The 27,989-nt window shown below is 41.2% G+C and overlaps 3 protein-coding genes across 4 annotated transcripts in view; 1 reads left to right on the top strand and 2 right to left on the bottom strand.

Moving 5' to 3' along the window:
- The window catches only part of LOC144702789 (putative inactive protein kinase At3g63330), an 81,595-nt gene extending 80,900 nt beyond the window's left edge, over positions 1 to 695 (bottom strand). The window contains exon 1 of the mRNA XM_078574841.1: positions 558 to 695. The gene's annotated coding sequence lies outside the window, so the exon portion shown is untranslated. The remainder of the gene's footprint in view (positions 1 to 557) is intronic.
- LOC144701964 (putative protein phosphatase 2C 76) lies at positions 3 to 9,816 on the bottom strand. The gene is made up of 5 exons (XM_078573798.1): positions 9,258 to 9,816; positions 1,842 to 2,082; positions 767 to 902; positions 558 to 699; positions 3 to 157 (listed from the first exon to the last, which is right to left on the bottom strand). Exons 1-5 carry the CDS (start codon positions 9,541 to 9,543, stop codon positions 3 to 5), a joined length of 960 nt encoding a protein of 319 aa, XP_078429924.1. The 5' UTR covers positions 9,544 to 9,816.
- A 2,290-nt stretch (positions 9,817 to 12,106) lies between these two features.
- On the top strand, positions 12,107 to 26,277 carry LOC144702790 (acireductone dioxygenase 2-like). Of its 2 annotated transcripts, none has more exons than XM_078574846.1 (7): positions 12,107 to 12,200; positions 12,760 to 12,871; positions 12,941 to 13,035; positions 23,659 to 23,773; positions 24,003 to 24,127; positions 25,186 to 25,256; positions 26,052 to 26,277. In XM_078574846.1, exons 1-7 carry the CDS (start codon positions 12,183 to 12,185, stop codon positions 26,128 to 26,130), a joined length of 615 nt encoding a protein of 204 aa, XP_078430972.1. In that variant the 5' UTR covers positions 12,107 to 12,182; the 3' UTR covers positions 26,131 to 26,277. The 2 variants fall into 2 exon arrangements, with proteins under 2 accessions (XP_078430972.1, XP_078430973.1); XM_078574847.1 differs by having other exon boundaries at positions 12,149 to 12,266.
- Positions 26,278 to 27,989: the final 1,712 nt, after the last annotated feature.

The following is a 27,989-nucleotide window of genomic DNA, read 5'->3' as shown; positions in this document are numbered from 1 at the left end:
CCTTACTTGAGCGAGAGACAACATTTTGCTTTGCCAGTGATAATAATTTGGCCATCAGACTTGCCCATGATCCAGTTCAACATGACCGAATCAAGCATGTCGAGATTGACCACCACTTCATCAAAGAAAAACTGGAAGCCAAGATTCTTGAGGACATCTACACTAACACGAAGCACCAGCTAGCGGATCTTCTGGCTAAGGGTCTTTCTCGTGACCAGCATGTGTCTCTGGTGTGCAAGCTGGGAATGAAGGGCATTCATTTCTCAGCTTGAGGCGAGGTGTTATCAATTAGACGATTAGAGTGATGTACATTCCTTGGACAACCATGTTACTCTACACAGTTTTTTAGTCGACTGTTGCCCTTGGGCTGTTTTAGCTTCCCTGATTATCAAGTAAATCATGTAGTTATTTCTGTAGAACCAAAGGGTCTTTGTTCTCTCTACCTGGTTCAACCTTTGTCAGTACGTTCCCCCAATATATCAACTAGAGTGAAAAATTAGAACATCTTTTCTTCATTCAAAGGAAAATGATACCATCACAAGTTTAAGATAACAAACCCTTTCGTTCATCCTGATAATAAAGAGTTTCCGAGCACAAGATAGCTTTGGAGTCTCCAACATTGGCAACAAGGACTTGGCCTTCCACTATAAGAACAATAATGGCGGTTGAACCAGACTCGATACTTTTTCTAGCAGCCTCCTGCAAAAGTTTAAAAAAATATTTTGATGGTGATGATGTTTCGAAAACAAGAAAATTGTAACGAAACTGAGACTAGATTAGGAGAAAAATAGCCTTCCTTCGTAAATATTGCATCGATGTCATGGATTGCCCTCAATAACGATTCCCTGAGTATCTCAAACAGAGATTTCCTATCCAATGACCCTTGATCCGTCCACTCGAACCTGTGATTTTAGCAGAAACACGTGAATGAACTTTTGCAATTTTCACCAAGATTGAAAAAATAATGAAAGACATTTTCAAGTGTTTAGAACACTGGTGCTTTATAAAATCAAGAGACACCATAATTCATATGGCATAGAGTGGATTGAGATTAACGGGAAAACTTAGACTAAAAACTCTCAGTAAATAGGAAAACTTATTTACTGAGAGTTTGCTCTTGTCAACCCACTAAGGGCACTTTTGTAGTTTGTTTTTTAATGTATCTTCCTATGGTGGCTTGCCATCTATTGTTGTGTTCAGTTATTTATCTCTCTTTCACCCAGCCAATTCGTCTCCCTCTCTTTCCTCCTGTCTCTTGATAAGAATTACCCAGGTGATATGACACACCGAAGATTGTATCAGTGGAGAAGGTGGGAAAAGGCTATAACTAGCAAGGGGCCAAGTCAAGCTGGGACAGACAAGTAACTCATAAGGTCCCACATTTCCCTTTCTCTCTCTTTCACTCCCCGTCTCTTTCCTTTTCCCTCCCTTTTCATGACCTGACCTGTCTTTTTCTTCCCTCTCACTTCACCAGGTGCTTCTTCAAGTGACTCCTCTCACCACTTCAGGACCTCCATACTCTTCCCGAGGAGGCCTTTCTCCTCCTCACCCCTTTCCTCCTCCTTCCGCACCTCTCAATTGTTTCCCTCTCAATCAACGACGCAATTGGACATCTATTACGAAGTAGTTGAAATGTTCTTCTTGTCTAGGAAATCCTTTATCTCTTTCCCTTACCAGGAACACATCATCAGGTTCTTATCAAAATCAAATAAGAACATTTCAGGAATGCTGTGATGATTTAATAAAGTATTTCCATATGAAAATTTTAGGAATCACGCAAAAGAAAAACGAACATCCATCATCAGAAGTGAAATCCATAAATGTTTTTCAAACAGTCAAACCTCGTATCCCAGCCTGGCCACTCGTCCAGGCTGACACCATGAAGAATCACCTCACTCTCTCCTTTATTTTGGGCTGATTCTTTGAACACAGATGAATATGCCCGATTCAATAGAAAATAAACATGGAGATAAAAATAGTCCAGAAATAGCCGCGATGACATCTCGCTCGCCTCAGCACCATTATGTCCATCAAAGACAGCTACAACGTCCACATTTATTTCCTCTGTCAAAAAATTTATACCTGAGAAGAAGCCAAAAAAATTTCACCAAACTCTCAGTAAAAGACCTCATCAGATGATGCAACAACTACAAGACAAGTTAAAAAAACTATATAAGGAGATAACATACACAATGCAGAACGCATTCACATTAAAAAACTAAGATTTGAAGTTCATCGCCCATCACACAATTAAATTTAAGGATCTTTCTCAACAATGGAAAAGTAAACGTACGAAGAAATCCTAGGAAGGATTCATTTCGCAGTTCATCACAAAACCTTTTACAGCTACCAATCAAGAAAACAGCATAAAAATAAAAAACGTGGAGTGCATTCACAAAAACATTTGGATTCAGTTCAACCTTGGACAGAATACAAGGAAGGATTCAGTTCAAATTCTTTCAAAAAAAAAAGGATTTAGTTCAAATTTCATCACAAAAGCTTTTACAGCCACTGATCCAGAAAATGGCAATAAAATACAAAACGTGGTGCGCCTTTAAAAAAAACTAAGATTTGAAGGTCATAACACATTGCAAAAGTAAAGTTGAGTATCTTTTTCATCCTTGGACAGAAAAATCATGAACAAAACCTGGAAAGAATTCAGTTCAAGTTCATCATACAAGCTTTTATGAATACTAATTGAGAAAACAGCAATAAATCACAAAAGTAGCATTCACAAAGAATATAACTTAGATTTGATGTTCATTGCACATTGAATTATTCCACAAGTAAATTTCAGTATCTTTTCCAACCTTGGACAGGAAAAAAAGATTTAAGTTCCAAGTTCACCACACAAGCTTTTACGGCTACTAAGTGAGAAAACAGAGATAAAACACCAAACGCAGTGTGCATTAACAAACAAAACTAAGATTTGAAGTTTATCCCACATTGCACTCATACACATAAACTACATGATCATTTTCCACCATGGAAAGAAAACGCATGAAGAAAACCTATGAAGCTTTTCCGTCTTTGTTCATCCATCAAAGCTTCAAATCAGTCAAGCTTTTCCGTCTACTAATTGAGAAAATGGCGATAGTTCATTCATGGGCGATACTGATAAACTCTATTATAAGAAATATCAAAGAAGGAAATCGAGATCAGGTCAACAGCCCGTTGACCAGCCCAAATGAACAGAATGGAGTAAAACGGGGGGGCGCAGGCCACACCCCTATAAATAAAAGGGCGATCAGGTATGTCGGCATTATTGAATTCTTGTAGCCCAAGTCAATACTCCAGAGGTCGAGAGGAGAAGCAGAGGATCCGCTGCCGAGAAGAGGGAGGAGGTTCATCCGAGGAGAGGGAGAAGCCGCCCGGGATCATGAAGGAGCTTCAACCGCAGGGGAAGCCGTCAAGATCAATTTTCCATCTTTCTCAATTTCACAGTGACATTTCTTATTCGTGGTTCATGCAAATTTGATACTCAAATTGATTCCCCTTCTAATTCGATACCAAGAGAGTATCAGATACATGCCAGCATTTATATCATCATGCTGGCATAAATATCATTTGAATCTCCAACAATTACTCCCATTTGACCGATCGTCTACAGAAGAGCATTACGGTTTGAAGTTTATCACACATTGCACTATTGCAAAAAAAAAATTCAAAATCCTTTTCAACCTTGGAAAGAAAATCAAGGACGGACTCAGCTTTTAAGGCTACTGTCGAATGTATAGGCAAAATTATAAGCCTAAAATTAAATTTTCCCTTCATTCCCCTTATCGGGTCCGGGTATACCCATTACCCAATTCCATATCGGAATCGGGTAAGTTATAACGGCTAGTTTTTACTAGCTGTTATAACTAGCCCTTATTAACGGCTAATTGTCCCTCTATAAAAGAGGGACAGACTATCATCTTGGGCTTAGTCTTTTTTACCTCTTCTAATACAATCTATCCTTCTTGTTCTTCTCTTCTTCTCTCTGTCTCTCTTCTCTCACTCTCTCTCTGAGTTTCAGAAGATTCGTCATGGTATCAGAGCAGGCTTGTGATCGCCTGTGATTTTTTTGGAAAACTGAAGCTCCAAGTCCGCTGCTAAGGAGAAGCTCATCCCACGGGAGGACCTTCTTCTATTTTATTGGAGCTAAAGCCTCTATAACAAGAAGTCTTCTGTTGCTGTTTTAATGGCAGACGAAGCTGCAAAGAACCCTTCTCAGGTGATCTCATCAGGCCATCAGATCCTGTTCACTGATAGATGGCTCGCTCAATTTCCAGTGATTGCCAAATGCAATATATTCAATGGAAACAATCTCCTGTTATGGGAGAGGAATATCCAGGCAGTCTTGAAGCCCAGGAAACTCATCCATCATCTCACAGAAGATCGTCCGGATGAGACTCATCCAAATTATCCTAAATGGATAACAGAGGAGGGGTTTATTTTTGCATGGATGCTAGATTCTATAGCATCTGAGCAGTTAACCAGCCTCTCTTCTTATGGAACAGCAAAGGCATTATGGGAAGCAATTCATCGAAGCCATTCTAAAAAGAATGACAAGACGAAGATCATTGAGCTTATTGTAAAAGCTTACACTCTCAAGCAAGGTGATATGGATGTCCATAATGAGTTGGATCACTTCCGACCACCATCTACAGACCCAGTTGCCAGAGCCCATGAAGCTACAAATCAACTGTGCCAGTTCTTACAAGGGCTCAGACCTGAGTTTGAGATAATCAGGAGTCAATTATACAACCAGGAGGAAGAGCCCACATTTGATCAGGCAGTATCCAAAGCCATGCAAGAGGAGAGTCGCCTGAATGCAACTCATGAAGTCATTGAGAATACAGCCTATGTTACAAGGAACCAGCATTCTGCTGGCACTACTGGTGCTGAAAAATTCAACCGAGATGAATTGGTGTGCAACTACTGCAAGAAAAAGGGCCATGTCAAGGATAAGTGTTGGAAGCTTCATGGAAAGCCTCCACACATCGCCAAAGCCCACCTGGCCCAACAAGGAGCAACAAATTCAGAAAATCTGCCTTCGGCCCAGGATCTCCACAAGATGATACAAGAATTCCAGACCTTGAAGTCAATCATCTCAGGTGGAGCTGTCATTGGATCGACATCCATGGCTAATACTGGTAAAGGAGAAATACTTACCCACATTACTTTATTTACTAGGAATCCATAAAAAGCCTGGATCCTAGACTCAGGAGTAACAGACCATATGTCATCAAGAAGAGAAATCTTTATGACATATGAGAAGATTGCTCCTGGCAAACATGTTCAAACTGCTGATTGGCACACTACTTCCAGTAGTAGGCAATGGTAGTATGAACATCCAACCCATTGGTGAAATAACCAATGTGTTACATGTCCCAAAATTATTTGTAAGCCTAGTCTCAGTACAACAGCTTGCAAAGATGAGGGAGTATAATATACTATTTGATAATTTGGATGCCTATTTATGTCATAAGGACCTCGGGTGGAAGATTGGACTAGCTAAAGTTCAACAAGGTCTCTACTATCTACCTTGGACGTTGCCTAGCACTCTGATAAGCGATGAATCCAAGATGGCAGCAATATCATCCCAAGCCTCTATTATGGAAATCCATCAAAGAATTGGTCATCCTTCTTTCCGTCTTCTGAAACACATGTACCCATACCTGTTTAGGGATATTTTGGTGGAACATATTATTTGTGAAGCTTGTCAATTGGGCAAATTCAAAAGAGTTTCCTATCCACCAAGTAACACCAGAATGACTAGACCGTTCCACAACATACATTGTGATGTATGGGGACCATCCCCTATCCTAGACATACTAGGACATCAATATTTTCTAGTATGTACAGATGACTACAGCCGATATAGTTGGGTATTCTTACTCAGAAATGAGACTGAAGTTACTAAGAACCTGAAAGGACTATGTCAACTTATCAAAAGACAGTTTGGTGACCCAGTCCAAGGATTTAGGACTGACAATGCCAAAGACTCTCTCAACAATGAACTTATGGAATTTTTTAGATCTGAGGGAAAAAGACATGAAACCTCATGTCCTTACACACCACAACAGAATGGCCTTGCTGAAAGAAAACTAGGAGATATTGTTGACAAGGGGAGAACTCTCCTCATCCATGGAAACGTCCCTGCAAACCTATGGGGATTTGCAGTAATGACAGCCACCCATCTTGTAAATCGACTACCGACTAGAGTTTTGGCATTCAAAAGTCCTTTAGAATTACTTGAAACACACTACCCAACTGTAAAATTGAAAACTGGTTTACCTGTCAAAATATTTGGATGTGTTGGATATGTATACAATCATACATATAAGCTAAATAAATGGTCTACAAAAGGCCTGAAGTGCGTCTTTGTTGGATATTCTGTGACTCAAAAAGGATACAAGATGTATCATCCTATTACTCGAAAATATATGGTCACCAAGGATGTAGTATTCGATGAACAATTGTTTTACTACAAACCCAAAGGTCCTGAGAGTCATAAAGAGATATCTCATTTACTCACTAGTGAGAATGATAATCTCCCTACAGAAAATAATGTTTCTGAACATGAGTCAGATACTATACCTATTCCTTTGGTCGATTCACATGTTGTAGAAAATGAAAACACCAGTGATGACTTAGGCATCTCCAGTAGAACAAATGACACAATGGAAAACTCAGCAGTCCCACATCGAATATCCCCATACCCAAAGTAATATCAGAGAAAAAGAAAAGAAAGGAATAAAGAAGTCCCGGATTTGAGTGAAGGGGGAGAAGTTTCTAATCAAGGGGGAGTGATCTCTGGAGATGAAGAAAGAGTCACTGATAATGGAGGAGATGATTGGCCAATTGCACTAAGGAAGGGAACTAGAACTTGTGTGAAACCAATCCCTTATTCAATGATTAATTATCTAAACTACCAAAAGGTGTCGCCTAGTTACAAGGTTTTTCTCACACAAATCCAAGATTCTCCTATTCCAAAATCTCCACAGGAAGCTATGAAGGATGTCAGATGGAAAGAAGCAATGGATGAGGAAATGAAGGCACTAATACAGAACAATACCTGGGAACTTGTGGAACAACCCAAGGATAAAAGAACTGTGGGGTGTAGATGGGTATTTACACTCAAATGTAGATCAGACGGTAGTCTGGAAAGATACAAGGCTCGACTTGTAGCTAGAGGATACACTGAAACTTATGGAATTGACTATCAGGAGACATTTGCCCCACTAGCAAAGATTAATACCATCAGAATTTTACTTTCATTGGCAGTCAGCCTGGATTTGCCTCTAAATCAGTATGATATAAAGAATGCTTTTCTTCATGGCGACTTAAAAGAAGAGATCTACATGGATGTTCCACCAGGCTATGAAGAAAAAATAAATCAAGGAAAAGTATGCAGACTCAGAAAAGCTTTGTATGAATTAAAGCAATCACCTAGAGCATGGTTTGGAAGATTCACCCAAACTATGAAGAAACTTGGATACAAACAATGTAATTGTGAACACACTCTGTTTTTTCAGGGGATGTCCCAAGGATTGATAACAATTTTGATAGTATATGTAGATGATATTATAATTACAGGAAATAATCTAGAAGAAATTAAAAATCTCGAACCACACTTAGATAGGAATTTTCGAGTCAAACAATTGGGGCCCCTAAAGTATTTTCTAGGAATAGAATTTGCACGCTCAAGTGAAGGAATTTTAATGACACAACAAAAATATATCTTGGAACTTTTAGACGAAACAAAACATATAAATTGCCATACAAATGAAACACCGATTGAAGTTAATCATAAATTAACTATCAATGAGGACGAACCGAGAGTAGATATTAACTCATATCAAAGTATTGTTGGAAAACTCTTATATCTGTCACACACCAGACCAGATATCTGTTATGCTGTCAACGTGTTAAGTCAATTTATGCACTCACCCAGAAACTCTCATTTTCAAGCTGTTAACAAGATTCTCAGGTACCTAAAGGGAACTCCAGGACTGGGCATTGCATATCGGAAAACAGGTAAACTCGACCTTATTTTATATACTGATTCTGACTATGCTGGGTCTCGTCTTGACTACAGGTCAACTACTGGGTATTGTACAATACTTGGAGGGAACTTAGTGACATGGAGAAGCAAGAAGCAAAGTGTCGTCTCCAAGTCCAGTACAGAAGCTGAATTTCGAGCTATGTCCAAAGGAATTGATGAAGTAATGTGGATTAAACATGAGCTAGATGATCTGAAGATTAACTATATAAGCCCAATTGTCATCCGCTGCGACAATAAATCTGCTATCAGCATAGCGCATGATCCAGTTGATCACGACAAGATGAAGCATGTCAACATTGACCGATTCTACATTCAAGATCATTTGGAGCAAGGAATATTGAAGACAGAACATGTCAAATCTGAAGAACAATGTGCAGACATCTTCACCGAGGGTCTACCTACCAAGAGCTTACAACGTTTGATATCCAAGCTTGGAATGGCAAATATACATTCCTGCACTTGAGGGGGAGTGTCGAATGTATAGGCAAAATTATAAGCCTAAAATTAAATTTTCCCTTCATTCCCCTTATCGGGTCCAGGTACACCCATTACCCGATTCCATATCGGAATCGGGTAAGTTATAACGGCTAGTTTTTACTAGCCGTTATTAACGGCTAATTGTCCCTCAATAAAAGAGGGACAGACTATGATCTTGGGCTTAATCTTTTTTACCTCTTATAATACAATCTATCCTTCTTGTTCTTCTCTTCTTCTCTCTGTCTCTCTTCTCTCACTCTCTCTCTGAGCTTCAGAAGATTCATCAGCTACTGATACAAATAAACGACGATAAATCACAATGCAGCGTGCATTCACAATAAAAACTAAGATTTGAAGTTCATCACGCATTGCACAATTCCACCACTAAAATTGAGTAGCGCTTTCAACTGTGGACAAAACCACCAAAGGATTCAGTTCAAAGTTCATCACACAAGCTGTTTTTTTTTCCAACAAATCATCACACAAGCTGTTAAGGCTACAAATCGAGAAAACATTGATGAATCAAAAAACGCTGTGTGCGTTCACCAGAAAACACTAAAATTTAAAGTTCACCAGACAATTCACAATTCCAGACGAAAATTTCAGCATCTTATTCAACCTTGGACAGAAAGCCAAGGAACAATTCGAACCGAAGTCCATCACAAAGGTTTTTACGGCTATTAAACGAGAAATGAACAATCCACGGAAGAAAAAAACGAAGACGTACCGATGAACGGGATTCGGATGCCGAAGGCGCAAACAGCACGGTCTTCCTGCGACCTTCTCCGACCCTGGTGCATCGCCAATTGGCAGTTAGAGGCAGGGCCATAACGGCGGCCTCTTCCATGATCTTCCTCATGATAAAGAGCCCACTTCGGGCACCTCGGAGATCGGAAAACAGCAGGAGCACCGCCTTCCTTGTAAACTGTCAGGCAAGTTGACGTCTCGGCCGCGTAGCAAGCGGAAGCCGCCGCAAACAGCAGCAAAATGCAACAGATCAACTGATTAGCCATCCAAGAACGGAAATAAAAACCAGCAAGAGAATTCACCGAGCGATGAATTTGGACGCCAACAGAATTCGATCATCGACAACTTTCTCCGAAAAAAATTCGAAAATCCTCGCATCTTCTCCTCAGAACTACATGAGATCGTCGATTTCGCAAGCCGTGCTTCACAGATTGCGATTAACAGTCAATACTTTCGATCTTCCTCTAGAAATCTTCACGGTCACGACCTGCTTCAATCTCCATGACCGTGTTCATACCGCCGCCTCGTGCCATCTCTGTGCCAAGTTTAGAAGTATTTTGAAATTTCACCGGTCGGTATTTATATAGTCGCCGTTCCGTAATTTGCAAGCAATTTTTATATCCGGCCCCCTGTGGCAGACTGTTTAAATTTTCTCAACGTACTTTTAATTTATTTATTTTTCTAGTCCCGTTGGATAAACCTTGTCAGTGGAGTTTGTACTTTTAGCAAAGACCTAAGGATGAGTCCTGTTCCAGTCCGGTCTCGTCCCAGTCCAGTCATGTTGTTGACAAGTCAAAGTCTAAGAACAAAATTCAAAATAAATAAATAAAAATTGGTTTGGACTTCTCATCAAAGGGAAAATTTATTGCAAATTCACCTATAAAGCCCATCTTGAAAGGTGAAGAGAATAATAAAACAAAAAGAGAAAAATAAAAGAAGATTGAAAGAAGAATAATAGAACAATTATAGAAGAAGGTAGATGAAAAGGATGAGAAGGAAAATAAATCTAATGAAAAATAAGAAAATCTGGAGAAAGAGGAAGAAGAAAAAATATAAGATTAAAAACGTAATAAGAAGAAAAAGTAAGAGAATAAAAAAAAGATGGAGAGAAGAGTCAAATAAGAAGAAAAGAATAATAAAAAAAGAGAATAATTCAAGAAATTGATAAAACTTGACAGAGTGATAGAGATAGAGAAAGAAGATTGTAAATCTAACATACCTTGAAAAATAATGAAGCAAATTTGGCATAGTTTTATCAATTTCTTGATATCGAGTGCAAAAAAGAGGGCCTCAAAGAGTGGGAGAGGGAGAGAGAGAAAGAGAGTGTACGACAGCGAGTGAGTGAAAGAGAGGGGGAGGAATTGCGATTGGTGGGAGTGGTGTATATGGTCCTAGTCCGGTTTGACCATTAGTCTGGATCCGCCCTGACCAGCCGGTCCACCCTAAAATGTTGGATTGACGGTCCTAGTTCATTCCGGTCCGACCGATCCCCAGTCGAAAAATGTCAAAGCCTGCTTGTACGTTTCCCCCGTGTCGTGTTATTATTTTATATTTCAACATTTATCTTCTTCATGTAATATTCATGTCTTCAACGTCCGGAATATTTTTAAGAAAAATAAATTCGGATAAAGTATTCTCTTTATACTAGTATAAGCTAGCATATCATTTCATACTTTACTTATTCATTTCAAAAACATGTATTGTCGCTAAATATTATTCATTTTTTATTTTTATTAGAAATATTTGGTGCATATCCTCCGCTTGTTATTTTTTTCTTTCCTCTTTTATCCGTGTTCATATTTTCAATCTCTCAAGAGTATGATAAAGACTTTAATATCCGTGCATGTTATTATGTTAGAATAGTACACCCTTGTAATGTTTTAGTTAATCTTGATATTTTTTATATTTTTCTCCTGTCAAAAAATGATGCGCACATCTCCCATGGTATTCTTAACTTACACGCGAGCAAACATTTACTTTTTATGCATAACATTCATGTTTTCACTTTCTTAAAATGCCTTTAATGCATAATACTCTTGCCTTCACTTTCTTAAAAATGCAATCTTTGATTGTAGTGGTAGTGTTCAAATTATTGAATCAAATAATTTTGTTAACGATTGTCCTACGCACGGAAGAAACTAATGAAGATTAAAAATCATAATATTTCTGAAACATGTTTAAACTAGGAAAAGAGAGAGTAACATTTTTAAAGTAGGAAACATTTACCTTCTATGCATAACATTCATGTTTTCACTTTCTTAAAAAATATTTATGCATAACTTTCATGTTTTCACTTTCTTATAAATGCATTTATGCATATCATCCATGTTTTCACTTTCTTAAAAATGCATTTTATGCACAACAGTCATGTTTTCACTGTCTTAAAAATTATTTTTATGCATAACATTCATGTTTTTACTCTCTTAACAATGCATTCTGTGATATAGCTATTGCAATCAAATTATTCAATAGAATATCATATTTAATGATTTTCCTACGTTCAAAAGAAACTAATGAGATTTTAAAATCATAATATCTCTGAAACAGTTTAAACTAGAAAAAGAAAGAACAAAAGAAGATGGTTGAATAACAGGAAATAAGAGAAATTTATAGTTAAAGCCCTTTTACAAAAAATAAATACAAAAGATATTCTGATTAATATTCTTTGACGATAAAATTAGTCTCGGCATAGTTTACTTGAGATTTTACGGTGATAACTAATCCCACGGTAGGAAAATATCCAGAAACGTGATTATCCAGGAGGTGCCACGTAGTAGGAACAGTTTAGCCTATTATCCACCTTAGAGACATCCAAAACTTGGATTCTGGTTTAAAAAGGCCTATACAGGGAAGGTGAGGCTCATTTGTTCCCACTAGCGCGCGAGTTAGAGAGAGAGAGAGGGAGATGGAGAACTTCTTTCAGGCAATCATCGTGCTACTTAGATCATAATCTTGATTTCGATGCTTCAAATCGTTTAATTTTTTCACCGTATGAAGCAATTTTAATTTTCAGATTTGTTTAGAACGTCAATTTATTAAGTTTCCATCGAAATTGTCAAGTTTCCATGGCAAGCCAGCGCTGTTCAGTTTAATCGAACTTAGATTGTTAGTTGTGTGTTGCTTTTTCAGTACGTGTTTGCTTATTTCGATCGAGATCATTTGCTATGGATTGAGAATTTCCTCTAAGGCTGTTTACTGCGAGAAAACGCGCGATCGGAACGCGTGATCATTTGCTATGTTTCACGTTCTTTTAATCAGTATTCTTCAGGAGTTCTAAAAATTGTGTCGATGCTTTTCTTGGAATCAATTTCTGAGCAGAAAAGCATGTGAATTTTTTCATGTTCCCGGAGAATCTTCGGATTGAATTTTTTCTTTATACTTTTGGCCGATGTAATTCTAAAGATTTTGTGTGCACAAATTAATAAAAAAATCAATAATGAGTAACTTTTTTGAATATATTACTTAAGAGCTCTTTGCTTCAGGAGGGTAAAGAAGAAATTATTGAAGCTTGGTATATGGACGACTCAGAGGAGGACCAAAGACTACCTCATCACCGTGAACCAAAGGAATATGTTTCATTTCAAAGACTTTCAGGTTTTTCGATGACACTATTTTTTTCTGGATAATTCCAGTTTGCAATCTAAGAAATATTCTCCACTGCAGAGCTTGGAGTCGTTAGCTGGCGCCTAGATGCAGATGCCTACGAAAACGATGAAAACTTGCAGAAAATTCGCGAAGCCAGAGGTTATTCTTACATGGTTCGTTTAATATCTAATGATAATCTCTTTCACAAATATTTTCGAGTCCTAAAATTATCTTCATTGCTAATTGTTAGCTCCACTGGCCCATTGGGCTCACACGTGACTACTAATGTGACCGTTGAACTCCCACGGTCATGAGATGACCGTTGGAGTCCAACGGGTATTTTTCCCTCTTGTCTAAACGGCTATAAAAGCTAATGTACAACATGTGTTTTTTGATTGATGAAAATACGAGTTTATCTTTGTTTACGATATCTTTCTCTCCCTCTGATCTCCTGATCTCACATGGTATCAGAGCGAATCCAAAAAATTTTCTTTCGCTTCGAAAGATTGAAAGACCGTGAGAATTTGGAAGCTTTCTCGCGGAACCCTACTCTCCGAAGGAAATCGATCTCGTCAACCCTACGATGTGTTTCTGTCGTCCTGAAATCGTATCTGTTCCCGTCCGTTGAGCTATTCTCGGCGGAGCTCTGCGTTCGTAACCTCCTGTGCCTACGGAAATTGTTATCAACGAACCTGCGAAGCCAGATTTCGGTCGTAGATCTGCTCTCGGCAGATTTTCGGCAGCTTTCGGACGGAAAATAGCCAGATTTCGGCCGTAGAATCTTTCTCAACCGTGCTCTGCAGTTTTTCCTCACCCGGTGCCGTATCCAGTCGGCGATTTTCTTCTATTTCGGGCACTCACCTTATTTCGGACGGGAAGCTGCGCCCGACGGTGTTCTGCAGTTCTTTTTTCTCAGCTGGTGCCGTACCCATTCGGCTATTTTTACTTACTTTGGGCCGTATTCATTCGGCGCACGCGTCTTCTTCGAGCAACCATCGTCAACTGTCTTTGACCGGTAACTCTTCATCTACCCCACTTTATTTACCAATTGCTTAGATTCCATGGGAGGCAAATCTCGGTCCAAGACGTTGGAAAGGGAATTAGAGACGTCAACTTCTACTTTCAAAGAGGCAGATATTACAACCCAAAACAGGTTGATACTACCTGATCTGGATATGAAATATAATGGGCTCAATGGGCAGAAATGGGTTACCCTTGCTCAAAGGTCTCTCAAAGCTGCGTACTTGGGCAAACATCTAACGGAGGATGCCCCTTCAGAGGAGGATCCAAAATTATATATTTGGGAGTCGGAGGAGGCCTTTATTGTGAATTGGATGATCCGGAATATGGAAGAAGAACAACGAGATGACTATATTCTTATAGACTGCGTTCTAGATCTTTGGGAAGAAATTAATAAATCATGTGCAGAGACCCACAGCGACTTTCGTGTTTTTGACCTCCGGGAACAGGAGAGAACACTGAAGCAAGGCAGTATGTCCATATCCTCATATTCAGCAAAGCTCAAAGCTATTTGAAGAGAACTAGATCTTCTCTGGCCCACTGGAGATAAGAATTCACCATCCTATCTCCGAGAGGTCAAGTTCAGAACACTCACCTTTTTGATGGGTTTAAATCCCGAATACGAAAATTTACGAAGCCAACTTCTACATCGAGAAAGATTTCCGAACTGTAAGGAGCAGAATGGCGGAGAAAATTGACGCTTAAAGATGAAGACTCTGCTACTCCGACCTCGGTAGCTCACCTAGCCAAAAGGGGTGAGCCACGAAATAATTCAAGCTCTTGGGCGCCTTCTCCACAGATTCCTAAAGTAACTCCAAAGGAAGGTAATCCTCCAGAACCACTCGTTTGCGGCTATTGCAGGAAGGAAGGCCACGTAAAAAAGGACTGCAGAAAACTGACCTGGAAGGAGGAGCAGATCCGAAAAGGTCTCTGGGTGCCAAGAGACCAGAAAAAGGCATATGTTGCAAGTGAAGGGGGAGAACCCTCCACCAAGAAGAGCAATCATGGGGGAGAAATTCAAAAACTCATCCAATCCGAGATGAGCAAGATTCTACAGAAGATAAGCTCCACTTCATTAGCCAGATCAGGTGAGCACTTTGCTTTCACTACTTACAATAATGTTAGTCCTATATCATCATCTTGGATTTTGGATTCAGGGGCGACAGATCACATGTCACCCCAAAGATCCCTTTTTCAATCATATGACTCGGTTTCCAGCAATCATAAGATTTTTACCGCAAATGGTGGGATTTTAAGGGTTGAAGGAAGAGGGACAGTTTTTATCAAAGGAGTAATACTAAAGGATGTTTTACACGTACCTGAATTAAAAGCAAACTTACTTTCCCTAACACAGTTGGTTGTTGACACTGGATGGAGATTTACCCTCAACTCCGATTCTTGTTTTTTGTGCATAAAGGACACCGGGAAAAAGATTTCGTCTGTTAGACAGGAAGAGGGACTTCTCCTACTAGACGACCTAGAGGAGGATGATAACCACAGGGTGGTCTACAACACCAAGAGCGCTGAATGGGTCATCCTCTTCCATCAGAGACTAGGACATCCTTCATTTTCCCTTTTGAAACATGTATACCCCAACCTGTTTAAGGGGATTATCATTGACGATCTGATTTGTGAGTCTTGTCAATTTGCTAAACATAAAAGAACCGTTTTTTCTGTTTCAAATCATAGATCTTCCGCTGCATTTGAATGTGTTCATAGTGATGTATGGGGACCTTGTTCCACCACTGGCCTCTTCCAGCACAGATTGTTTATTTTGTTTGTGGATGATTTCACCAGATATACGTGGGTCTATCTACTATAATCCAAATCTGAAGTTCCATCAGTCGTTATCCTTTTTTGCGAAATGATACATACTCAGTTTGGAAGAAAGGTGCGACAGATAAGGACCGATAATGCTAAAGAATACTTCTCCGGAGAAGTAAACACGTATCTAGGCGATAGGGGAATTGTGTGAATACTCCTCAACATAATGGTCTCGCTGAGAGAAAAATTGGCCATATCATGTCTGCAGCCAGAGCCCTTTTATTTCAAGGCAATTGTCCTAAACAATACTGGAGTGAAGCAGTTGCAACGGCTACACATCTCATAAATCGCACTGCATCTAGAACTTTGAATTTTTCTGCCCCGATTGATCTTATGTCTTCTGAATTTCCTCATTTATGTTTAAGGACTAATCTGCCAGCCAAGATATTTGGTTGTATTGTGTATGTACATGCTCATCATGCAGGAAAATTGGATCCCAGGGCGCTAAAGTGCTCACTCCTGGGTTATTCTTCTACTCAAAAGGGATACCGATGTTATCATCCCAGCTCAAAACGCCTCTATGTCACAGCAGACGCCTCCTTCGATGAGGCAAGGATGTTTTATGATTCCGAAAGCCGGTTGCACGGCAATCTTGACCCAATGGTTCAGGAGCTCGGCGACAATGGGAGTCAAGAGATCTCTGTACCGTCCAACGTGAGTCAGCAGCATATGGCAGAACCTTTTTTAACTCATACTCAAGGTGAGGAACCTCTAGCTGTCTCAGAAAGTACTCCGAGAATTGATGAAGCAGTTGATGAAGATATACCCGGCAATCATGGCTGGTCTATTGCTATTAGCAAAGGTGTTCGGGCATGTACACAGACAAAGCGGTATCCAATTAGCAACTATGTTTCCTGTACTCAGATTTCCCCTGAGTATAATAAAATAATTCAACCTCTAATGACCGTGTCGGTTCCACAGTCTGTTAAAGAAGCTATGTCGTCCAACGAATGGAAGAATGCTATGGATGAGGAAATGGAAGCCCTTGAGAGAAATGGCACATGGGAAATGGGTCCTCTCCCAGCTGGAAAAAAGCTGGTCGGCAGCAGATGGGTCTTTGCTATTAAATATCATTCGGATGGTTCCATTGCAAGGTATAAGGCTCGTCTAGTTGCCCGGGGATATACTCAGTCATACGGTATCGATTATCATGAAACATTCGCTCCTGTCGCCAAGTTAAATACTATTCGAGTCTTAATTGCTTTGGCAGCATTATTTGATTGGAAGTTGTATCAATATGATGTTAAGAATGCTTTCTTACATGGGGAGTTGGAAGAGGAGGTATATATGTTCCCTCCTCCTGGGTATTCTTTAGGCACAAACTTGGGGGATGTATGTCATCTCAAGAAATCTCTATATGGTCTCAAACAATCTCCTCGTGCCTGGTTTGGAAAATTTTCCAAAACCATGCTATCTGCTGGATTCTTTCAGAGTGAAGGCGACCATACTTTATTCATCGAGCATAGTGCGCAAGGAAAGATATCTATTCTTGTTGACATTATTGTCTCCTTTCCTTTTTTATTTTCTTCTTTCTATTATTAGCTCCTTTCTATTATTAGCCCATTAAGGGCCCTTTCTATTATTAGCCCATTAGGGCTCCCTATAAAACCCCTTGTAATCTCTTTGTTTGTGTATCAAGAATTGTTCTTTCTTCTTGTCTTCATGGTATCAGAGCCCTAACCCTAACCCTAATCCGGGTTCCTGGGCTCGACCGTAGCTCCGATCTCTGGCGTTTCTACATTCGCCACGATCTTGAGCTCCTTCTCCTTCCGGTTGGCTACCTGCTCTTGGCGGCGCAGCTTCTTTCCGACCACATTTCCGGCTTCCCGCACCGCGCTCCCTCCTCGGCTGTGCTTCTCTCTCGGCAGCGTACGCTTCCCTCTCGACCGCGCGCTCTCCTCTCGGTCGCGGCCGCGCTCCCTCCTTGACTCTTCAGCCGCACACGCAGCCAATAGCCGCGGGCGTTCCTGCAGCCGTGTGCTCCTCGTGCGACACTTCATTCTGTGATCAATATGACGGAGCCTGTATCAGTTTCCGGTGTGACGCCAGCATCGACGCCAGCATCGAAGCCACCCAGTGTGGGTCAAACGTCAAATGCTTCGGAGGCACCTCTTGAGTCGGGGAATTGGTTGGCTTCACCTGGACCGTTTTCTCTGCCTCGGATGCCTCCAGATGGGATGTTCACCGGCTTTAACCTTCTTCAGTGGCAGCAATATGTCCAGATTACTCTCAAGGGACGACTGATGCGTCATTTACTTGAAGAAGGGCCTTCCAAGACAGACTCCAAGTACTATGACTGGCTAGACGTTGAAGGGGTGGTCCATCGATGGCTTTTGGATAGTATTTCACCGAGTATCAAGGGTGAATTTCTGTCTCTTGAGTCTGCCCGGGCCGTGTGGGAAGCGGCCCTTGACAGCCACTCCAAGAAAAATAATATTGCCACACTGTATGAGCTAGTGCATCGGGCCGCCAATCTGCGTCAAGGAGACAGGACGATCATGGAGTACAGCACATAACTCATTTCTCTGTGGAATGAGATTGATCACTACATGCCTCCGGACCCTCACTCGGTGGATCGCAAGTACACTCTTCAACTTTGGGGTTTTCAGTTCCTTATAGGACTTAACCTGGAATATGAAGCGGTACGGGCTCAGCTAATACACCGTGAGAAAGAGCTTTCCTTCAAGGATGCGCTTCGCAGCGCGAGAATTGAAGAATCTCGCTTTCAGCAGTCCCAGACCCCGGTTTCTGCACTTGTAGCACATTCGTCTTCCTCCACGCGCTCCTCGGTGACGACCACATCGACTGGAGCAGGAGCTTCGTCTCGTGGTCCATCTACTCGGACTGAGGAATCCTCCAAAGGTGATCCTTCCCTTTTCTGCAATTACTGCAAAAAGCGGGGTCACTCCAAGGAGACGTGCTTTAAGCTTCAACGGAAGCGAACACAACAGAGCAATCTCGCTACGGTTGCACCTTCTGTCAACCAAGTACCGATGCCTGGTCAAGTGCCTCTGTCCTATGGTCTTCTTCCAAGTGGAGCGTCTTCGGCGAGTGCTTCTCTTCCCGGCTTTACACCTGAAGAAGTGGAACGTCTTCGGCGATTGCTTGACCCTCCAGTCGTGGGCTTGTGCTCTCTAGCTAACGCGGGTATGTCCACCATTCCTTCTCCTCCTCCTTCACCATCTCCGTCGTCATCATCATCCACTTGGCTTCTTGACTCTGGTGCCACTGCCCACATGACACCCAATCCTAGAGGTTTTGTGACCTATGAACCTGTTTCCGGCTCCTCCAAAGTTAAAACAGCTTCCGGTGATCTTCTCACTGTGGCTGGGATTGGTCTTGTGTCTCTCTCTCCTTCGATGAACCTCACTAAAGTCCTTCATGTTCCACGGCTTGCTCACCATCTTCTTTCTTTATCTCGCCTTGTTCGTGATCTGAACCAAGATCTTACATTCACTCCTAATACCTGTTTTTATCGTGATAAGGTGTCGGGGAGGACGATTTCCATTGCTGAGGAGCATGAGGGTCTCTATCTTGTTCGATCTCCCTTGTCTCCCCTCGCTGTTGCTGCCGCTACAGTTCCCCTTTCGGCGTCTCATGAGCGTTTGTGGCTTCTCCATCGACGCCTCGGCCATCCATCCTTTGCTACTCTTTATCGTTTATTTCCAAAACTTTTCCAAGGCCACTCTGTGGACCGCTTTTTTTGTGATGCTTGTCGGTGCTAAACATCATCGCATTACTCACGTATCCTATTTCTTCTTCCCATTTGACGACTCCTTTTGCTCTCGTTCACACCGACGTGTGGGGACCCTCCCCTGTTCATAGCACGTCCGGTGCTCGGTGGTTATGTATATTCATTGATGACGCTACTCGTTTCACGTGGGGCTATCTCTTGAAAAATAAATAAGAGATCTCCTTGTTATTCCTCAGTTCTACTCTCTCATTCAAACTCAATTCTGCACTTCTATTCGCCGCTTCGCTCCGACAATGCCGAGACTATGTCAATTCCACGTTAAGTACTTTCTTCCAAGAAAAAGGCATCATCCATGAAACCACATGTCCTTACACCCCCCAGCAAAATGGAGTTGCAGAACGAAAATTTCGTCACATTTTTGAAATGGCTCGGAGCCTCTTATTTCACATGCATGTGCCAAAGTATTTTTGGGCTGAAGCTGTCCTAACTGCCATTCATCTTCTCAACCGTCTTCCGTCTCGCGTACTTAACTACTCTACTCCCATTGATTGTCTCCAGCATTCCTTCCCCAACATTTCTCTCCGAACCAATCTTACCCCTCGTGTCTTTGGGTGCGTTTGCTTTGCTCCTAACCACCATCTTGGTCGTGACAAGCTTGATCCTCGGGCCATCCAATGTGTCTTCGTCGGCTATGCTTCTACTCAAAAGGGTTATCGATGTTATCATCCACCCTCTCGTCGATTTATTGTCACCAAGGATGCTACCTTTGACGAATTCACTCCGTATTACCCCTCTTCTTCTCCACCTCCTTCTTTACCACCTCAATCAGATCCCCTTGAATTTCTTATTCTTCCTAACTCATCTCCCTCGTCACCAGTCCCAAGTCCTTCCTTGCCTGTTCCTCTCGAAGAGCCTCCATCTGATATTCCCATGAACACCTTGTCCTCTGATCCTCTGCCTGCACCAATCCCAAATCCACCTGTCCTTACTAAAGATCCATCCTCTGCTTCATCGAACCCTCTTGCAGAGTCCCCATCGGATCCCTCTATCCCACTATGTTGTGCCCCTTTACCTACGCCGCGTTGCCAGAAAAACGCTATGGCATCACTCTTGCTCGTCGCAAGCCTCGTGTTCCTCCTACCCCTGAAGTTCCCTCATCCTCCTCATCCACTCCTCTTGAAAATCCTTCATTAGCACTTGTGTCTTGCCCTCATCCTTCTCCATTGTATCCATTAGCCGCATCCATCTCATCTCATCGTCTTTCCCCGTCCTACCACGCTCTTCTCACCTCCTTGACACTATCTCCCTTCCAAAGACGGTGGGCGTAGCCCTCTCTCTTCCTCATTGGCGTCGGGCAATGGAGGAGGAGCTACAAGCACTTGCCCTAAATGACACATGGGATCTGGTTCCACTACCGGGCAAGCACTTGGTTGGCAGTCGTTGGGTTTATGCTGTAAAGCACAATTCCGACGGCTCTATTGAAAGGCACAAGGCACGTGTTGTGGCGCAAGGGTTCACCCAACAGTATGGCATTGATTATCAGGAAACGTTTGCCCCTGTGGCCAAGATGAACACTGTCCGGATTCTCTTGGCTCTTGCCGCCGATCGGGGCTGGATATTGCAGCAATATGATGTCAAGAATGCTTTTCTTCATGGTGATTTGACTGAGGAGATCTATATGGCCTTACCTCCTGGATATGCCTCCTTAGTGCCGTCTACTCCGAGTTCAGTTGTTTGTCGCCTGAAGAAAGCGCTGTACGGTTTGAAGCAATCTCCTCGTGCTTGGTTTGGCCGTTTCACCATGGCCATGAAGAACCGGGGATACCGTCAGTGTAATGGAGATCACACGCTTTTCTACCGTCATTCCACGTCCGGGGGAGTGGCTATTCTTCTCGTGTACGTGGATGACATTATCATCACGGGTGATGATACGGAGTCCATTACTCAGCTGGCTATGTATCTGTCGTCGGACTTTGCCATACGTCATCTTGGCCCATTACGATATTTTCTTGGTATTGAGGTGGCTTATTCTTCGAGTGGGATTTTCGTCTGTCAGCGGAAAGATACAGTGGATCTTCTTTGCGAGCTGGGAAAGGAAGACTCCAAGCCTATTTCGACACCGATTGATGTGAGTCATCGACTTGGTGCGGATGAGAATGAAGATCCGGCTGAGCCCGGACAATATCGAAGACTTGTGGGCAAACTGCTCTATCTCACCCACACCCGTCCCGACATTGCATATACAGTGGGTGTTCTAAGTCAGTTTATGCAGAACCCTCGAATGAGTCATCTTCATGCTGCCCATCGCCTCCTCCGTTTCTTGAAGGGCACCATTGGCCGTGGATTAATGTTTCGTTGTCACAGTGGTCTGCGCCTAGAAGTCTACACTGATGCCGATTATGCAGGATCTGTGGTTGATCGTCGGTCGACCTCTGGGTACTGCACCTTCTTGGGAGGCAATCTTATTACTTGGAGGAGTAAGAAACAGAAAGTGGTCTCTCGATCAAGTGCTGAAGCGAGTTCCGTGCCCTTGCGCATGGTCTTTGTGAAGCACTTTGGATTACCCAACTGCTTCGTGAACTAAGGTGTCCGGTTTCTTCCCCTGTTCAGCTGTTCTGTGACAACAAATCGGCTATCAGCATTGCTCATGATCCCGTCCAGCATGATCGTACAAAACACATTGAGATCAATCGACATTTCATTAAAGAGAAGCTTGAGTCGGGAAATTTCTGCACGCCATATGTTCCGTCAGCTGAACAGCTTGCAGACATCTTCACCAAAGGGCTTCATGCCCCTCGGTTTGAGGAGCTCTGTTCCAAGCTGGGTGTGGAAAACATCCACGCTCCAGCTTGAGGGGGAGTGTTGACATTATTGTCTCCTTTCCTTTTTTCTTTTCTTCTTTCTATTATTAGCTCCTTTCTATTATTAGCCCATTAAGGGCCCTTTCTATTATTAGCCCATTAGGGCTCCCTATAAAACCCCTTGTAATCTCTTTGTTTGTGTATCAAGAATTGTTCTTTCTTCTTGTCTTCAATTCTTATTGTCTATGTTGACGATATTATAATCACGGGAAATGATGCGGATGAAATTCAGCGCCTTGAGACATATCTCTCTGGCTCATTTGATATTAAGGCTCTTGGTCTCCTTACCTATTTCTTGGGTATCGAAGTGGCATATTCTAAGACAGGGATTTTATTGTCACAACACAAATATATCTTGGATTTATTGCGGGAAACTGGTAAATTAGATTGTCGTCCAGCTGCTACCCCTGTTGACATCAATGTTAAGCTGAAAACTGAACAGCACGACAAAGATGCTCCCGTAAACAAGACGTCGTTTCAGAGACTTATTGGCAGATTATTATATCTCAACCATACTCGTCCTGATATCGCATTTGCAGTTAACTCCCTGAGTCAGTTTATGAGTGACCCCCGGGAGTCACACCAAAGAGCGGCTGATCGCATTCTTGCTTATCTTAAAGGTACTATTGGGCAAGGCTTATTGTTTCGAAGGGGCGGAGAACCTAGTGTCGTTCTCTACACCGATTCGGATTATGCTGGCTCGTTTGAGGACAGCCGATCCACCTCGGGTTATTGCAGCTTTCTTGGAGGTAACCTGGTTACCTGGCGCAGCCAGAAACAGAAAGAAGTCTCCCTCTCAAGTGCTGAGGCTGAACTCCGTGCCTTGAAGAAGGGCGTGTGTAAGGGCATGTGGCTCAAAGACATTTTACAGGACTTACATCTATTCCCTGGAACAGGGATACATCTCTATTCTGACAGTAAATCGGCCATTGCCATGGCCAAGAATCCAGTCCAACATGAACGGACCAAGCATGCCAGAGTAGCCCGCCATTACATCAAGAAAAGTATTGATGATGGGTTTATTGTCCCACACTATATTCCTACTCTGGAGCAAGTTGCCGACGTTTTCACCAAGGGCCTTCCGGGCCCTCACTTTCAAGCATTGGTGTCCAAGTTGGGCATGTTCAACATCTATACCCAACTTGAGGGGGGGTGTTAGCTCCACTGGCCCATTGGGCTCACATGTGACTACTAATGTGACCGTTGAACTCCCACGGTCATGAGATGACCGTTGGAGTCCAACGGGTATTTTTCCCTCTTGTCTAAACGGCTATAAAAGCTAATGTACAACATGTGTTTTTTGATTGATGAATATACGAGTTTATCTTTGTTTACGATATCTTTCTCTCCCTCTGATCTCCCGATCTCACACTAATTATTTCATTTTCTGTTCCCAGGACATAATTGAGGTATGCCCAGAAAGGCTCCCTAACTATGAAACCAAGATTAAGAACTTTTTTGAAGAGCACTTGCACACCGATGAAGAGATCCGCTATTGTCTAGACGGAAGTGGTACAATTATTCTCTTTTTTTATTTTGTATATCATATTAGATCACTATAAACTGTTTGGCCTTTGTAATATTATACCAACTAGCATATTTAAGGAAAAAGGTCAAACATATGCGAGTATAAAGTTTCTTGATAATACATGTAAGAAACAAGCCAGGGATGATTACTCAACGAGTTTTATAAGACTCCAATTTTCGTCATTCACAAAAGACTTTTTTTGTGGTTTTAAAGGATATTTCGACGTCAGAGATGAAGATGAGCGTTGGATCAGAGTTTCACTCAAGAAGGGAGGACTGATTGTTCTACCAGCTGGAATATACCATCGTTTTACGCTTGATACAAATAACTACATTAAGGTGTGCCAATTTTTTTCTTCTCTTCGTTATGCTTGTATCATTCATTCTTTCATCACCGTTTTTTGATTGCTTCTTATTCTTGCCATTGTTTACCTATCTGGGCCGACAGATATGTTTGTTTCTGTCTCCACCATGGATCTTATCTAAGGTTTATTGATCATGTCTGAGAATGCTGCAACTTATGGTGGCTTTTCTGTAAGATATTTTTAAAATGTTTCTCTCTCCCAATTAAAATGGAGAGAGCTTCTAAGAGAATTTCCCAATCTTTCCCTTCCCACACCATTCCTGATTTTCTCATTTATTCAAGGACTTCGAAGAATCCTCATTTCAAATTGAATTTTCCCTCTGGTACTTTGTAACAATCCTAAACGAGATAGCTGGTTTGAGCCGAAATTGATGCCGACAAATCCAGTAATTCAGAAGGAAGAAAGAACCACCACAGTTTCAATTAAGGGAAGATAAGTCAAGAACAATGTTGGAGTTACAATGGTAGGATCGGTTGAGATTGGGGATCAGTGCTTTCTTCCTCTGGACGACCGAACTGAATAACAGGCCGCTTTCCAAAAGTACTCCTCAGAATTATTATAGGCTCAATAACAGGCCGCTTCCCTCATTTATTTGAACAGCCTATAATCGGCTTAAGTCGCACGTTGGTTGCTCCTTCGCATTCTCTTCAAGTTATAAGTCCTAGGAAGGATCTTGTCATATTTCAATTGAAACCCATCACTTTGTTGCTGTTATAGGTAGGGGAATTATTGTAATTACTTTATTTAGATTTCCATCCTTGCTGTTATAGGTAGGGGAATTATTGTAATTACTTTATTGTAATTATCTTCATCAGACAGCCAGACTTGCAGAACGGCAGACTTCTTCCTGTCGCCCTGCTCTCTCTCTCTCTCTCTCTCTCTCTCTTTCTCTCTCTCTCTCGCGCGCGCGCGTTTTATCTTGCTTCGTCACCCTATCATCCTTGGACTTTATGTGAACAGTGGTTTGCGATGAGAGAAATATTCCTTTCAATTAGATTCTATTTGATTACCTTTTCCATTCTTATTTTTCAGGCTATGCGGCTCTTTGTGGGGGAGCCTGTCTGGACTCCATACAACCGACCCCACGATGAACTTCCTGCCAGGTACACAATCACTCGCCAGACATCTATTATATATATGTGTATATATATATATATAGCCATCAATATATCACCACTTGTCCCTCTATTATTTCTCTTTCTTTCTTTTGTACCCCCACTTTCTATCTATTCCTCTCACTCTATCTGCCTATCTATCTTTCTACTTACCTACCTTCGTATCTACAACCAACTTATATCTATCTATATGTCTACTCCTCTCATCTATCCTTCTATTTCTCACTCTATCTACCTGTATATATAAATACCTACTTATATCTATCTATACGTCTACTCCTCTCATTTATCCTTCTATTTCTCACTGCGTCTATCTATCTCTACCTCTTGTGCCATCTATCTGTCTATATATCTATCCATTTACCTACTCCTCTCATCTATCATTCTATTTCTCACTCTATCTCTTCCCCTTGCACCGTCCATCTGTCTATATTCCAATCTATCCATCTATCTACTCCTCTCATTCTCTCCTTCCATTTCTCACTCTATCTACCTATTTATGTCTACCTCTTGTGCCATCTATCTATCTATCTGGCTATCCTAGCCCAATTAAGGTACGCAATCAATAACTTTGACTAATAACTCAGCGAGTTCACGAGCGCGAGTGGAGCGAAGAACAACTTTAGGTGTGACTTCTTATATCTATCTACTTACCTAACTGCATATTTATCTACCTACCTATCTATCTATCTATATGTCTGTCTATCTATAAATCCATCTATCTACTGATCTATTAATCTCTTAGTCTGAGAATGATTGTTGCATTGCTCATTCTTATTCCAGGAAAGGCTACATTGAGGCGCTTTCGAAGAAAGAATTTTCCCTCAAGGAGTCTTACACCGGTGAGATTGAAACTCATTGATGTGCGACCTTGCAGAAATAAATCCCCTCAACCTAATTGTATTTAATCATTATGATACCTATAAATAATGCCTCATGTTGTGTTTTCAGAATTGTTTTCAGATAAATTCAACAAAATGTTCCCAATTCACCGAGATTTGCTTTCAAAGTTCCTTCTCTCATAAGTTTGACAAAGTTAAAAAAGTTTTATCTTTCCAGTGAGGTGAATTGATCTCATGCTGTGTATTCAGACTTGGTGTAAGTTTCTCTCCACATATCTGTTAAGATCCTCTAGACCTCGGTAGATCTCAACGATATATGAAAGATGTAAACACAACGACAAATGCTTCTTCCGAACTAGATCAATAAATCCACCATGACCTCACTAGCAATCAAACTGAACCCCTCTCGTTCAGTTACAGTTTCAATCGATCTAGAGAGGCGTGAGGAGTGTCGAAATCACGATGGGAAAGGAATTCGAAGTAGAGAGATAGAGTCATCTCCCTGGATCGGGAGGGTCACCGTCCGGATGGGGCAGCACCAGCAGGAGGATCTCCTGTAGCTCGAGAATGCCAGAGAATAACCGCCCCCTTCTTGCCTTCTTCTCCGCTATTTATATTCTCCCTTTGGCGCCCCTTTCCCGCGCATTTTTATTCAGATCTCGCACGTGCCAAATCAACCCGCATGTGTGAGGTGGGTAGAAGTAGTCCTCCTCTTCTTAGTCTGATACGTCCTTGGAAGAGCCTTATCAATATCTGAGATTTTTTTTCTAAGTTCCTTTTCTCATAAGTTTGACAAAGTTGAAAAGTTATCTTTCCAGTGAGATGAATTAAGGGCATTTTGTTGCTTGAAAGTATTCCGATAAAAGTGTTTTTTGTATTAGTTTATTTGATGGTCGTACTAGCATGATGTTTAATTATATGATTTCAAATTTTGAGCATATAGCTAGGTCAGATATTGAAATTATTATATTATTTCCTTGACCTTGTAGGAAAAGATGGTAACATGGTGATACTTGTATGGTGACATGGATGATAATAAAGGAAGGAAGGTGAAAAGGAAAAAGAAGGTAAAATAAACATAATAAGAAAGAATAAAATCAAAAGAAAAAACAAGAAAGCCAGGAGGAAGAGAAGAATAGGAGGAACAAGGCCAAAAAGAAGAATAAGAGAAAAATAAAAGAAATAAACAAGAAAAAAGGAAGATGAAAGTAAATTGAGAAGGATAGGAAAAAAAGAAAACAAGAAGACTGCAGGAGTAAAGAAAATGAGAAGAAGAAGAAAAGAACAAATAAGAAAAAAAAAGAGAAAAGAAAATACAAAGAAGCAGAACGAAAGATGGAAAGAGTAATAAAGAAGAAGAACAGAAAAATAGAAGAACAACAATAAAGGTAGATAAGAAGAAAATAAGAAGGGAAGAAGAAGAAGAAAAAGAAACAAGGCCGAAAGATGGAAAGAATAGCAAAAGAAAGTGATAATAAGAATAAAAGAATAATATAGCAAGATGAAAATAATAATAAAAGAAGAAAAAAATAAAAAGAGAAGAATAAAGGTGTCCTGGTTTGGTCCTGCCTGACTGGTCCTTGGTCCAAAAGTCAAACCCCAAACCTAAGTAATTTATGTAGCAACTCATTGAGCACAGAAGGACAGTCAATTTCTATATGCTTCCTGCGCTCATAGAAAATTGGATTTTAAGTGATTTGCCTCACAGCTTGGCTGTCACAAAACATACTTGCAAGCAAGTGATGATCAATCCCTAAGTCACCCAGTAGCTAGTGGATCCTACAAATCTCTGTGTTTACAAGTATTGTTAACTTTAGTAATGGCAAATTTAGATGAAAATAAAATGTTAATATTAGTCTCATTCATCCTTTTGATGAAC

The sequence above is a fragment of the Wolffia australiana genome, chromosome 4 (genome assembly GCF_029677425.1).
Source record: "Wolffia australiana isolate 7733 chromosome 4, ASM2967742v1".
NCBI classification, from domain to species: Eukaryota; Viridiplantae; Streptophyta; class Magnoliopsida; order Alismatales; family Araceae; genus Wolffia; species Wolffia australiana.
The sequence above is the reverse complement of the archived record's forward strand: the minus strand, read 5'-3'. Positions and strand labels throughout refer to the sequence as shown.